Consider the following 14,776-nt stretch of genomic DNA (forward strand, 5'->3'; position numbering starts at 1 on the left):
GTTAGCGTCTAAAAGTACCACACCTGTCGCGCATTGCATTCTCCTAATTCAGTCACAGGAGCCCTGGCAGAGCGGTGCGATACAAGCACAGCTGAGCTGCGATGGAGCGCCCCAACATCTCATCGCTTCTTAAAACCAGCGCGGTGTTGCTCGTCAGCCTAATCGCAGGCTTGCTTCTGACGGGCCGTCACTTCGCAGACTTTGTCCCGGTAGACGGAGCAGCCCTCTCCCGACCCGCTCTGTGCGTCCTGTCCGCTCTGCTTCTGTTTGCCTTGGTTTGGCTCTACAGACTGTTCTGTGTCCCGATGGAGCTGCTCCGGGGCGCTGATGACGCCGGCTACATCACCCAAACGGGTCGGACCCGAGCCCAAGTTGCCAATGAGGTGCGGCGGCGGAGGAAGACCGGGGACCTGCCGCCTGTGTATCCGAACGGCTGGTACCGAGTGCTGGACTCGCACATGCTGGCCCGCGGCGAGGTGAAGAACGTCACGATGCTGGGTAGGGTCTCCAGGGTGTCTCTTTACTGAGCGCTGTATCTGCGCCGCTGCGTCCCGCAAAGTTGTGCAGCACACTAGAAACCTCTCTTTGCTTCCAATCGGCAAATGCAACTTTGTTGTCGGTAATAATAGTAATTAATGAATATTTCCCACTGCCTCTGAATTTCTGTGGATTTATTAATGCAACACAAATAGATATTTGCATTGCTGAGGGTTGCCAGTGTGCTACAGATGGGTAGTGACGCATTTCATTTCCGCCATTAGTTCTATTGCTATTTCTATAGCCATTTCTGTTGTGGTTACTAACTGTTTAAAATCACTGGATCGGAGAAAAAAATGATATCAAAACTTTGTAATATATATATATATATATATATATATATATATATATATATATATATATATATATATATATATATATATTAACGCCCACAGTGGAAATGTATCTCGCGTGTGTCTGCAGGGGGTCACGATGTATTGTACGAATAACAGAGACACCAAACATTCCACTGCAGAGAATTCCTTCACTCATGGAATGCTGCAGAGCCTGCGAGCACAGAGAGAAGCGGAGTGATAATGAAGTGGTTCTGTCCTGCCCTGACCTCGGGCTGACCTGGCAGTGCCAGCTCCGTCCCGTACCCGCAGTGCTGGCAGCTCCAGGGTGCCAGGACTGATTGTTCTGGAAAGGAGTCTGCAATCTGGGTCATGTCTGGGAAAAGCACTGCTTCAGTTAAATGTTTGTTGTGCTGCCGAGGCCACAACAGAAACTGCTTTGTAACGTTGTTTGTTTGATTGTGTTGGTGCTGGATCCAGGGGCTCATTAAGCTGAGGTCTGTCTGTTCGTGTTCATTCTCATGTGCGTCAGTCCCTACTGGGATAATACAGTCACTGGCTTTTATATTCCAGGACTGTGCTTTCTGTAATGTAGTGAATGTGCTGGCTCTCAGATCCTCAGCACAGAGTTCTCTATACTGTACAGTATTGAATGTGCTGGCTCTCAGATCCTCAGCACAGAGTTCTCTATACTGTACTGTATTGAATGTGCTGGCTCTCAGATCCTCAGCACAGAGTTCTCTATACTGTACTGTATTGAATGTGCTGGCTCTCAGATCCTCAGCACAGAGTTCTCTATACAATACTGTATTGAATGTGCTGGCTCTCAGATCCTCAGCACAGAGTTCTCTATACTGTACTGTATTGAATGTGCTGGCTCTCAGATCCTCAGCACAGAGTTCTCTATACTGTACTGTATTGAATGTGCTGGCTCTCGGATCCTCAGCACAGAGTTCTCTATACTGTACTGTATTGAATGTGCTGGCTCTCAGATCCTCAGCACAGAGTTCTATACTGTACTGTAGTGAATGTGCTGGCTCTCAGATCCTCAGCACAGAGTTCTCTATACTGTACTGTATTGAATGTGCTGGCTCTCAGATCCTCAGCACAGAGTTCTCTATACTGTACTGTATTGAATGTGCTGGCTCTCAGATCCTAGGTACAGAGTTCTCTATACTGTACTGTATTGAATGTGCTGGCTCTCAGATCCACAGCACAGAGTTCTCTATACTGTACTGTATTGAATGTGCTGGCTCTCAGATCCTCAGCACAGAGTTCTCTATACTGTACTGTATTGAATGTGCTGGCTCTCAGATCCTCAGCACAGAGTTCTCTATACTGTACTGTATTGAATGTGCTGGCTCTCAGATCCTCAGCACAGAGTTCTCTTTGCTCCCAGATTGTCTGTATAAAGTAGAATATTTGATTCTCTTCAAAGTGAAAAGTTTATGAAGAATTGTGCTTGTAAGAACCCCTCGCCTCATGTGGAGGGCGCGTCACCGTTGGTAACCAACAAGGTGCTCATTGTTTCTTTGGTGTTGCACAAAGGGGGCTGAGGTCACCCCTCCCATCACTACTTTACCTGTGCAGGTAACCAAGCTCTGTTACCGTGGAAACCTTTCTTCTCTTTAACATGAAACAAAAATGTCATTGTGAAGACAAGCCAGGGGGCTCCTGCTGTTTCTTTTATTGTTCCCTGCTAGGAAACCTTTGTGGACAGTTGCTAGAGACTCAACTGCCCTACATTCAGACACGCTGAGTAAATGCCGTCCACGAGCAGTGAATGCACGAGAGAGAGAGAACACAGAGAGCATGTGAATGCATGAGAGAGAGAACACAGAGCATGTGAATGCATGAGAGAGAGAACACAGAGAGCATGTGAATGCATGAGAGAGAACACAGAGAGCATGTGAATGCATGAGAGAGAACACAGAGAGCATGTGAATGCATGAGAGAGAGAACACAGAGAGCATGTGAATGCATGAGAGAGAACACAGAGAGCATGTGAATGCACGAGAGAGAACAGAGAGAGCATGTGAATGCACGAGAGAGAACAGAGAGAGCATGTGAATGCATGAGAGAGAACACAGAGAGCATGTGAATGCATGAGAGAGAACACAGAGAGCATGTGAATGCACGAGAGAGAACAGAGAGAGCATGTGAATGCATGAGAGAGAGAGAGAGAACAGAGAGCATGTGAATGCACGAGAGAGAACAGAGAGAGCATGTGAATGCATGAGAGAGAGAGAGAACAGAGAGAGCATGTGAATGCACGAGAGAGAACACAGAGAGCATGTGAATGCATGAGAGAGAGAGAGAACAGAGAGAGCATGTGAATGCATGAGAGAGAGAGAGAACAGAGAGCATGTGAATGCACGAGAGAGAACAGAGAGAGCATGTGAATGCATGAGAGAGAGAGAGAACAGAGAGAGCATGTGAATGCACGAGAGAGAACACAGAGAGCATGTGAATGCATGAGAGAGAGAGAACAGAGAGAGCATGTGAATGCATGAGAGAGAGAACACAGAGAGCATGTGAATGCACGAGAGAGAACACAGAGAGCATGTGAATGCATGAGAGAGAGAGAACAGAGAGAGCATGTGAATGCATGAGAGAGAACACAGAGAGCATGTGAATGCACGAGAGAGAGAACAGAGAGCATGTGAATGCATGAGAGAGAGAACAGAGAGAGCATGTGAATGCATGAGAGAGAGAGAACAGAGAGAGCATGTGAATGCATGAGAGAGAACAGAGAGAGCATGTGAATGCATGAGAGAGAGAACACAGAGAGCATGTGAATGCATGAGAGAGAGAACAGAGAGCATGTGAATGCATGAGAGAGAGAACAGAGAGCATGTGAATGCATGAGAGAGAGAACAGAGAGCATGTGAATGCATGAGAGAGAGAACAGAGAGCATGTGAATGCATGAGAGAGAGAACAGAGAGCATGTGAATGCACGAGAGAGAACACAGAGAGCATGTGAATGCATGAGAGAGAGAACAGAGAGCATGTGAATGCATGAGAGAGAGAACAGAGAGCATGTGAATGCATGAGAGAGAGAACAGAGAGCATGTGAATGCATGAGAGAGAGAACAGAGAGAGCATGTGAATGCATGAGAGAGAGAGAGAGAACAGAGAGCATGTGAATGCACGAGAGAGAACAGAGAGAGCATGTGAATGCATGAGAGAGAGAGAGGATCAATCTGAATTTCAAGGTAAAAGTTAAGCAGACAAGCATTCCAGCTTCAGTGTACATTTGTCCACAGCGCTCTTGTGCAGAGCAACGTGGGGTGTCTCTGGGGAGCTGGTATGTGTGGTAAAAGAAAAACCTGAACAGACCTTTCTGGTTCTGCAGCAGGATTGTGCTGGAGGGGCGTGGCGTGGTTGCTGGAGCAGAGAGGACTTGCCTCTGCCTTGTATGATTAGTGCATCGAATACCACTGCCTGCCCTGCGGGCACAACTGCACAGAGATGGCTGTCTCCACTGAAAGAAGGCATTTCCATTCTGTGGAATCTGTGGAGTTTCTTATGAAACTCTATCTGAGCTGTCTATAGGTTTGTTCTGGTGTTCGCTCAGCTGACTTGTTTGTCACACTGACTGCCTCTTTAGTTTGGTCCGTCCATTAGTCTTACAGTGAGTTTAAACATTTCAAAGAAAAACTGATGAGTAAAGCAGCTTTAACCCGCCTCCTGCAGTGATAGCATCAGGATTGCTGCCCGCATTGTCAAGCAGGTAACACGGAAATAACGATCCATCAGTGGAGTGGAACACAAAACTCGCAGCGCTTGTTCGGTGTGGTATTGTGTGTGTTTTTTTTATTTTTTTCTTTGCACTGATTTTAGAGGACAGATCAGAGCTTTGCTACCCGACCTGAGCCCGACGGGACCCCACATAAGTGTCGGGTTCGGGTCGGGTACATTTTGTAACGGTTCGGGTCGGGTTAGTGTTATCAGTGAGTGGATTATGGCGTTTTTAATTTTAAGTGAGTATTTTTTTTTTCTTCTGCTATGTGCAAGTGCTTCTAAAACTCCCTTCCTGCTTCATGATTGAATCCACTCGCTATGCACCACAGGCACTGTCTCATGCCCACTCTCTGTGTCTCGCAGGGGAGCAGGTGGCAGTGTTCCGTGGCGAGGACGGACAGGCTCACGTGGTCGACGCCTACTGCCCTCACCTGGGGGCCAACCTGGCGGTGGGGGGGCGTGTGGTGGGGGGGTGCATCGAGTGCCCCTTCCACGGCTGGCAGTTCCGCGGGGAGGATGGCAAGTGCGTGCGCATCCCCTACGCTGAGAGAGGTAATTAAAACAAAGGATTTAGTGACGGTGCACTTTAACCTGCATGTGGAATGTGTATCTGCTCCTGTAGGAGATACAGAGTCATGCAGCTGACCTGCAGATCCAGTACATTAGCATGCAGGTCAGCTGCACTCTGTGGTTTATGTATTTTGACCCGTCCTCCCCGCAGTGCCGGAGTTTGCACAGATCAAGCCGTGGCCGAGCTGTGAGCTCAACGGGATGGTGTTGGTGTGGTACCACTGCGATGGCATGGACCCCACGTGGCAGATCCCAGAGCAGGAGGAGATCACTCTGAAAAAGTGGATCTACCGAGGGAGGACCGAACACTTCATCAACTCTCACATCCAGGTACAGCCTGACAAACAGGAGGCAGCCTCTCCCAGCCCTCGCTCCAGAGTCTAACCATGCGTCTCTCCCAGCCCTCGCTCCAATCTAACCATGCATCTCTCCCAGCCCTCACTCCAGAGTCTAACCATGCATCTCTCCCAGCCCTTGCTCCAGAGTCTAACCATGCACCTCTCCCTCGCTTTCTCTCTCACAGGAGATCCCGGAGAACGCTGCAGACATTGCACACCTGTCTCACCTGCACACTCCGAGCATCCTGAGCGGAGTCGACCTGCGATACACCAACAGCAAGGTCTGGGACTTCGTCCGCCACCATTGGGAGGTGAGCACTGGCAGATCCTGCATGACTGGGAGTGTGGGGATAGCACTGTGTCACGAGGCGAGTGAAGATCCTGAGGCCTGGCCTGATGTGGAAAATAGGTGTTCAGGCAGGATCTTTGTCTAATTTAGTGGTGCATAAAGTAAGGGAGAACACAGAGGATGTTTTGGTGCATTACCAGAACAAGTCCTGCTACCTGCTGTGGAGAAGAGGGGATCTGAGGCAAGACCTTCACCTGAACCGAAGAACGGAGCCTGATCCGAAGAACGGAGCCTGATCCGAAGAACGGAGCCTGAACCGAAGAACGGAGCCTGAACCGAAGAACGGAGCCTGATCCGAGGAACGGAGCCTGATCCGAGGAACGGAGCCTGAACCGAGGAACGGAGCCTGAACCGAGGAACGGAGCCTGATCCGAAGAACGGAGCCTGATCCGAAGAACGGAGCCTGATCCGAAGAACGGAGCCTGAACCGAAGAACGGAGCCTGAACCGAAGAACGGAGCCTGATCCGAAGAACGGAGCCTGATCCGAAGAACGGAGCCTGATCCGAGGAACGGAGCCTGATCCGAGGAACGGAGCCTGATCCGAAGAACGGAGCCTGATCCGAAGAACGGAGCCTGATCCGAAGAACGGAGCCTGATCAGAAGAACTGAGCCTGCTTGCTTTCAATCTAATAGTGTTGTATGAACTTGCACACACATTGAACTTTTTGCTCTGTATTTTTCAGCTAGTATTTTAAAAATAATGACTTCTGAAAATAACAAGTTCAAACTAACCATTTTTGTGAAAATAAGTTTGTGCCTTGTGATAGCCATCTAGTGTTTCTCATCATCCAGAAACCAAGGTGTCTGGTCTTGCAACATCACCAGCTGAAGCTGACCGTTGTGGTCTAGTAATGAAGAAATATCACCCAGGCTATTTTTGCTGGAGGTGTTTGAACAGGATCCCGATGGGATATTTAACTTAACTGCTAGCTAAAATGTTGAATAAGCCTATCCTTCATATATAACCAAGCTAATGCATTATAATTATTGATACTTTGGTCTGGAGCTGAGCCCTGGTCTGATGGGTGCGTGTGTTTGTGTGCTGGCAGGGCTGGCTGTGCCTGGAGTCTGAGCTGAGCCCTGGTCTGATGGGTGCGTGTGTTTGTGTGCTGGCAGGGCTGTCCGTGCCTGGAGGCTGAGCTGAGCCCTGGTCTGATGGGTGCGTGTGTTTGTGTGCTGGCAGGGCTGTCCGTGCCTGGAGGCTGAGCTGAGCCCTGGTCTGATGGGTGCGTGTGTTTGTGTGCTGGCAGGGCTGGCTGTGCCTGGAGTCTGAGCTGAGCCCTGGTCTGATGGGTGCGTGTGTTTGTGTGCTGGCAGGGCTGTCCGTGCCTGGAGGCTGAGCTGAGCCCTGGTCTGATGGGTGCGTGTGTTTGTGTGCTGGCAGGGCTGTCCGTGCCTGGAGGCTGAGCTGAGCCCTGGTCTGATGGGTGCGTGTGTTTGTGTGCGTTGGCAGGGCTGTCCGTGCCTGGAGGCTGAGCTGAGCCCTGGTCTGATGGGTGCGTGTGTTTGTGTGCTGGCAGGGCTGTCCGTGCCTGGAGGCTGAGCTGAGCCCTGGTCTGATGGGTGCGTGTGTTTGTGTGCTGGCAGGTGGCGTGGAGTCCAGAGCCGGAGCCCCACAAGCACTGCTCTCGGATGCTGGTGAAACACGGGCTCACCATCTTCAGGAGGCGCTTCCCTCTGCTGGACATGGACGTCGTCGCCAGACAGGTGCGCTGGGGTCAGAGCTGAGGGGAGAGGGGGGAGCCAGACAGGTGCGCTGGGGTCAGAGCTGAGGGGAGAGGGGGGAGCCAGACAGGTGCGCTGGGGTCAGAGCTGAGGGGAGAGGGGGGAGCCAGACAGGTGCGCTGGGGTCAGAGCTGAGGGGAGAGGGGGGAGCCAGACAGGTGCGCTGGGGTCAGAGCTGAGGGGAGAGGGGGGAGCCAGACAGGTGCGCTGGGGTCAGAGCTGAGGGGAGAGGGGGGAGCCAGACAGGTGCGCTGGGGTCAGAGCTGAGGGGAGAGGCGGGAGCCAGACAGGTGCGCTGGGGTCAGAGCTGAGGGGAGGGGGGGAGCCAGACAGGTGCGCTGGGGTCAGAGCTGAGGGGAGGGGGGGAGCCAGACAGGTGCACTGGGGTCAGAGCTGAGGGGAGGGGTGTGAGTTACACAGTTAAGCTTTTGTATCAAGTGCTCACCATCTCTCTCTGTCTGTCTGTCTGTCTGTCTGTCTGTCTGGTTCAGGTTGGCCCAGGCGTGGTGTTCATGACCTTTGACCTTTCCTTCCTGGGTCGCGGGCTTATCGTGCAATGTGTGACCCCCGTGGAGCCCCTGCTACAGTGTGTGTCTCACAGCATCTTCTACCAGGCAAACGTCCCTGCCATCGTGCCCAAGTTCATCCTGCGAGCAGAGTGCATACAGGTAACAGAGTTCATATAGACAGTGCAGAGTGCATACAGGGTTCATATAGACAGTGCAGAGTGCATACAGGGTTCATATAGACAGTGCAGAGTGCACACAGGGTTCATATAGACAGTGCAGAGTGCACACAGGGTTCATATAGACAGTGCAGAGTGCACACAGGGTTCATATAGACAGTGCAGAGTGCACACAGGGTTCATATAGACAGTGCGGAGTGCACACAGGGTTCATATAGACAGTGCAGAGTGCACACAGGGTTCATATAGACAGTGCAGAGTGCACACAGGGTTCATATAGACAGTGCAGAGTGCATACAGGGTTCATATAGACAGTGCAGAGTGCATTTGTCAGGTTTTGTAGAGACAGTGTATGGTGCTGTGAAATGCATTTAAAGGAGTGAATGAACGGGTGAGTGATGAGGCCGCTCCCCTCCCTGCAGTTCGAGCGGGATCTGATGATCTGGAACTATAAGAAGTACGTGTCCAAGCCGCTGCTGGTGAAGGAGGACTCTGCCATTCAGAGACACCGCCGCTGGTTCAGTCAGTTCTACAGTGAGAACAGCCCTCGCCTGAGCTTCCAGCAGGACCAGCTCGACTGGTGAGGCCCCGGCATGCCAGAGAGAGGCACACGCACTGGAACATGCTGAGGCATTGCTGGGAGTGTGGGCGCTGTAAGCGAGGGCGCAGTGAAAGGGTTAGGGGTGAAGCAGCGGCTTCTCCGGGTACCGCCTGCATTCGTCTCCAATGTTCCTCCACTGCTGCTCTTTTTGCCACTGTGATTGTGCATTAGGGATGTTGCATTGTGTTATGGTGAGGATTATTTTGGTGTGCGAGTCTGTATATATTAACAATAATCCAATGAGGTTAATACAGTCGACATAGTTTGTCTGAAATCATCTGGACAATGTTGTTTTAAAAAAAATGTTTTCAGAATATTTTTGTAACTATAAGTTGTTAAAAATAATGTTGTATTTTAAAATACAGACTCTAAAATAAATATAACTACAATTATTTTCTTTTTGTATGCATTGATTTTTTTACTACATATAAAGTAGGTTTCAATAGCAATGAAGTCTGTGCTCTGCAATGTGATGCTAGAGGTTTACGAGAGCCAGCTTTAATGAGAGATACAGGGCTGTGTGTTTCAGGATGCTGGAATGAGAGATACAGGGCTGTGTGTTTCAGGATGCTGGAATGAGAGATACAGGGCTGTGTGTTTCAGGATGCTGGAATGAGAGATACAGGGCTGTGTGTTTCAGGATGCTGGAATGAGAGATACAGGGCTGTGTGTTTCAGGATGCTGGAATGAGAGATACAGGGCTGTGTGTTTCAGGATGCTGGAATGAGAGATACAGGGCTGTGTGTTTCAGGATGCTGGAATGAGAGATACAGGGCTGTGTGTTTCAGGATGCTGGAATGAGAGATACAGGGCTGTGTGTTTCAGGATGCTGGAATGAGAGATACAGGGCTGTGTGTTTCAGGATGCTGGAATGAGAGATACAGGGCTGTGTGTTTCAGGATGCTGGAATGAGAGATACAGGGCTGTGTGTTTCAGGATGCTGGAATGAGAGATACAGGGCTGTGTGTTTCAGGATGCTGGAATGAGAGATACAGGGCTGTGTGTTTCAGGATGCTGGAATGGGAGATACAGGGCTGTGTGTTTCAGGATGCTGGAATGGGAGATACAGGGCTGTGTGTTTCAGGATGCTGGAATGAGAGATACAGGGCTGTGTGTTTCAGGATGCTGGAATGAGAGATACAGGGCTGTGTGTTTCAGGATGCTGGAATGAGAGATACAGGGCTGTGTGTTTCAGGATGCTGGAATGAGAGATACAGGGCTGTGTGTTTCAGGATGCTGGAATGAGAGATACAGGGCTGTGTGTTTCAGGATGCTGGAATGAGAGATACAGGGCTGCGTGTTTCAGGATGCTGGAATGAGAGATACAGGGCTGCGTGTTTCAGGATGCTGGAATGAGAGATACAGGGCTGCGTGTTTCAGGATGCTGGAATGAGAGATACAGGGCTGTGTGTTTCAGGATGCTGGAATGAGAGATACAGGGCTGTGTGTTTCAGGATGCTGGAATGAGAGATACAGGGCTGTGTGTTTCAGGATGCTGGAATGAGAGATACAGGGCTGTGTGTTTCAGGATGCTGGAATGAGAGATACAGGGCTGTGTGTTTCAGGATGCTGGAATGAGAGATACAGGGCTGTGTGTTTCAGGATGCTGGAATGAGAGATACAGGGCTGTGTGTTTCAGGATGCTGGAATGAGAGATACAGGGCTGTGTGTTTCAGGATGCTGGAATGAGAGATACAGGGTTGTGTGTTTCAGGATGCTGGAATGAGAGATACAGGGCTGCGTGTTTCAGGATGCTGGAATGAGAGATACAGGGCTGCGTGTTTCAGGATGCTGGAATGAGAGATACAGGGCTGCGTGTTTCAGGATGCTGGAATGAGAGATACAGGGCTGCGTGTTTCAGGATGCTGGAATGAGAGATACAGGGCTGCGTGTTTCAGGATGCTGGAATGAGAGATACAGGGCTGCGTGTTTCAGGATGCTGGAATGAGAGATACAGGGCTGTGTGTTTCAGGATGCTGGAATGAGAGATACAGGGCTGTGTGTTTCAGGATGCTGGAATGAGAGATACAGGGCTGCGTGTTTCAGGATGCTGGAATGAGAGATACAGGGCTGCGTGTTTCAGGATGCTGGAATGAGAGATACAGGGCTGCGTGTTTCAGGATGCTGGAATGAGAGATACAGGGCTGCGTGTTTCAGGATGCTGGAATGAGAGATACAGGGCTGCGTGTTTCAGGATGCTGGAATGAGAGATACAGGGCTGTGTGTTTCAGGATGCTGGAATGAGAGATACAGGGCTGTGTGTTTCAGGATGCTGGAATGAGAGATACAGGGCTGTGTGTTTCAGGATGCTGGAATGAGAGATACAGGGCTGTGTGTTTCAGGATGCTGGAATGAGAGATACAGGGCTGTGTGTTTCAGGATGCTGGAATGAGAGATACAGGGCTGTGTGTTTCAGGATGCTGGAATGAGAGATACAGGGCTGTGTGTTTCAGGATGCTGGAATGAGAGATACAGGGCTGTGTGTTTCAGGATGCTGGAATGAGAGATACAGGGCTGTGTGTTTCAGGATGCTGGAATGAGAGATACAGGGCTGTGTGTTTCAGGATGCTGGAATGAGAGATACAGGGCTGTGTGTTTCAGGATGCTGGAATGAGAGATACAGGGCTGTGTGTTTCAGGATGCTGGAATGAGAGATACAGGGCTGTGTGTTTCAGGATGCTGGAATGAGAGATACAGGGCTGTGTGTTTCAGGATGCTGGAATGAGAGATACAGGGCTGTGTGTTTCAGGATGCTGGAATGAGAGATACAGGGCTGCGTGTTTCAGGATGCTGGAATGAGAGATACAGGGCTGCGTGTTTCAGGATGCTGGAATGAGAGATACAGGGCTGTGTGTTTCAGGATGCTGGAATGAGAGATACAGGGCTGCGTGTTTCAGGATGCTGGAATGAGAGATACAGGGCTGCGTGTTTCAGGATGCTGGAATGAGAGATACAGGGCTGCGTGTTTCAGGATGCTGGAATGAGAGATACAGGGCTGCGTGTTTCAGGATGCTGGAATGAGAGATACAGGGCTGTGTGTTTCAGGATGCTGGAATGAGAGATACAGGGCTGTGTGTTTCAGGATGCTGGAGTGAGAGATACAGGGCTGTGTGTTTCAGGATGCTGGAATGAGAGATACAGGGCTGTGTGTTTCAGGATGCTGGAATGAGAGATACAGGGCTGTGTGTTTCAGGATGCTGGAATGAGAGATACAGGGCTGTGTGTTTCAGGATGCTGGAATGAGAGATACAGGGCTGTGTGTTTCAGGATGCTGTAATGAGAGATACAGGGCTGTGTGTTTCAGGATGCTGGAGTGAGAGATACAGGGCTGTGTGTTTCAGGATGCTGGAGTGAGAGATACAGGGCTGTGTGTTTCAGGATGCTGGAATGAGAGATACAGGGCTGTGTGTTTCAGGATGCTGTAATGGGGCTCCTATCCCAGCCTGCTTCCTGCCCTCCTCCCCACTCCTCTGCTGGGATTGGCTGCCTGCTGACTGCTGAGTGACTTATCAGCCTCTTATCAGGGTGCAGGTACCTGATGTTTAATTTCCTTCAGTTAGCAGTGAGCTGGGCTCAGGAGAGAAGGTAAGACTCTCCTTTAGATTACTGGGGTGAGGAAAGGAGCTCCTAACAGAACTTTCACAAAACTGTTTATTTCTTTTTTAATTGGCAGAAGTGTTAGAATGTGTTTCTGACTTCAAGAGCTGGAGAAAACGAGATTGTATTTACAATCAGATCAGAGAACACTTCCAATGTTAACTTTCTAATCGGAGCCAAATGCAGACAAAGGATGTTGTGGGCGGGAGTGGAAAATTGTATTTATTCATTATTACTTTCACTTTTTTTGTACTGCTACTTGTAAAAATATAGTGAATATTTGCAAAAAGATTATAATTATTCATTCCTGAGCCTCATGAGACAGTTTGTTTGTTTGTTTGTTTGTTTGTTTGTTTTTAAAAGCTGATCGGACGGACGTACCTGCTGTAGCTTTGTCTCCAGTCAGCAGCATAGTGGCAGCTCTGTACCGGGACAGACAGGGAGAGAGAGGACGGTTCTGCTGAGCTCGGGATGGAGAGTTTGAGGGTACGAGAGACCCCCTCTTGCAGTGGGCAGCAGCAGCAGCAGTGTGGGGCTGAGGCAGTGCTTTCTGAAGTACCTGGACCAGGTGCTGCGCAGAGTCACAGTCACATGTCTGTGAGCAGCGGCCAGTCCCACTCTGCTCAGGAGGGCAGTGCTGTGATCGAGGAAGGCATTGACAGCCCCTTGCTGTCCGCTGATAACACGGCAGCCGGCTCTGTTGCTTTCGACCTGGGTCCTGATGGAAGTGGGGGCGGCTGCCCTCCTGAGCTGCTGCCCTCCAGCTGCCTTGCCATCCCCATGCCAGCGGGATCTTCGGAGGAGCAGGACGAGTGCCCGATCTGCACGGAGCCGTACGAGGGTGCCGACCACAAGAGGGTGCTTCTGAACTGCAGCCACGCGGTGTGCAGCTGCTGCCTGGATGCCTTGCAGGAGAGCCGCGGCAGAGCCGACGTCGGCCGGGTGAGTTGCCCGCTGTGCCGCCAGAACACGCCCATGCTGGAGTGGGAGATCCGGAGGATGCAGGAGGAGATGGTGTCGCAGTTCAGCTGCTCTGCGCACGCTTCCTCGCAGCAGAGCCCCCTGCTCCCTCTGCCAGCCCCTCCCTTCCCCGGGGCCCCCCTGGAGACGCAGCTCCAGAGCATGTGCTTGTCCAGCTGCCCCGCCTGCCTCCTCCCCCTGTTGGGCCGGCCCGGCTCCTCCTGCCCCTGCTGCTACAGGCTCTCCCTGCGGGAGCTGAGCTGCGTGCTGCTGCTGCTCTCCCTGCCTGTCATCATCCTGGTGCTGCTCTGCACAGCCAGGCAGTGAAGCCCGGAGGTCTCCCCTTGCACAGGTGAGCTGACACACTGAGCTTCTACAGCTTCTCTGCCTGAGCTCCAGTGTGACCGACTCGCTGTAAACGTTGGAACGGATCAGAGCACTGCAGAACGGATCAGAGCACTGCAGAACGGATCAGAGCACTGCAGAACGGATCAGAGCACTGCAGCGGGAGGCTGCCGCCCATCTCTGTGGACCTGCAGCACCTTTTAACATAGCTAATGCTGTTAAAGTGCAGGCCAGCCTACTGGGCTTGTAGTCTGTGGAATTCAGCGTGCCAAGAGGAAAGCGGACTAACTGTGCTTCTGCTTGTCACTGAATGTTTTCACTGTTAGTGTTATGTGCTGTTGTTGTCATCCTAATACATAATGTCTGCAATAAATCTATCTTTCTCCACTTGAGGAAAAAAAATCTGTGCATGTGTTTGTATTTGAGCTGTGAGCTGATTGGATGTAATTCTGTGATGCAACAATCAGAAATTTAGAAAAATTCCACTAGCAAGCCTCTGAAACCCGCGCAGCGTGAGAGCGCAGTGTGCAGGAGTCGGCACTCCCTGTGTCAGGAGTTCTTATCAGTACGAGTGATTCTGTCGACACACACGCCTGTGCCAGCGATTTAGTACTCGTGACTGTAAACACATTTAAGGATTTACTGTTCTCAAAAACACAGCTGTTCAGTATTTAACATCCTGAAGCTGTCACACTGTGGTAAAGAACGAACACACCCTGCCTCCTGCTCCACCCCCTCATGCTTTCTCAGAGTGAGGTCTGTGAGGGTCTCGGGGTCCCTGCAATACACACACACACACACATACACACACACACACACACACACACCCTGCCTCCTGCTCCACCCCCTCATGCTTTCTCAGAGTGAGGTCTGTGAGGGTCTCAGTGTCCCTGCAATACACACACACACACACACACACACACACACCCTGCCTCCTGCTCCACCCCCTCATGCTTTCTCAGAGTGAGGTCTGTGAGGGTCTCAGTGTCCCTGCAATACACACACACACACACACACACACACACACCCT

The 14,776-nt window shown here is 50.7% G+C and overlaps 2 protein-coding genes across 2 annotated transcripts; both read left to right on the forward strand.

The window, feature by feature from the left end:
• Positions 1 to 93: 93 nt before the first annotated feature.
• On the forward strand, positions 94 to 9,239 carry LOC117396731 (cholesterol 7-desaturase nvd). Its single transcript, XM_059005322.1, has 7 exons — positions 94 to 498; positions 4,939 to 5,127; positions 5,297 to 5,475; positions 5,669 to 5,794; positions 7,421 to 7,540; positions 8,050 to 8,226; positions 8,666 to 9,239. The coding sequence occupies exons 1-7, from the start codon at positions 102 to 104 to the stop codon at positions 8,825 to 8,827; spliced, it is 1,350 nt and encodes a 449-aa protein (XP_058861305.1). The 5' UTR covers positions 94 to 101; the 3' UTR covers positions 8,828 to 9,239.
• A 2,255-nt stretch (positions 9,240 to 11,494) lies between these two features.
• LOC117968284 (E3 ubiquitin-protein ligase RNF186-like) lies at positions 11,495 to 14,125 on the forward strand. Its single transcript, XM_034915952.2, has 2 exons — positions 11,495 to 12,375; positions 12,805 to 14,125. The coding sequence occupies exon 2, from the start codon at positions 12,913 to 12,915 to the stop codon at positions 13,726 to 13,728; it is 816 nt and encodes a 271-aa protein (XP_034771843.2). The 5' UTR covers positions 11,495 to 12,375; positions 12,805 to 12,912; the 3' UTR covers positions 13,729 to 14,125.
• The last annotated feature ends 651 nt before the right edge of the window (positions 14,126 to 14,776 follow it).

The sequence above is a fragment of the Acipenser ruthenus genome, chromosome 31 (genome assembly GCF_902713425.1).
Source record: "Acipenser ruthenus chromosome 31, fAciRut3.2 maternal haplotype, whole genome shotgun sequence".
Lineage (NCBI taxonomy): Eukaryota > Metazoa > Chordata > Actinopteri > Acipenseriformes > Acipenseridae > Acipenser > Acipenser ruthenus.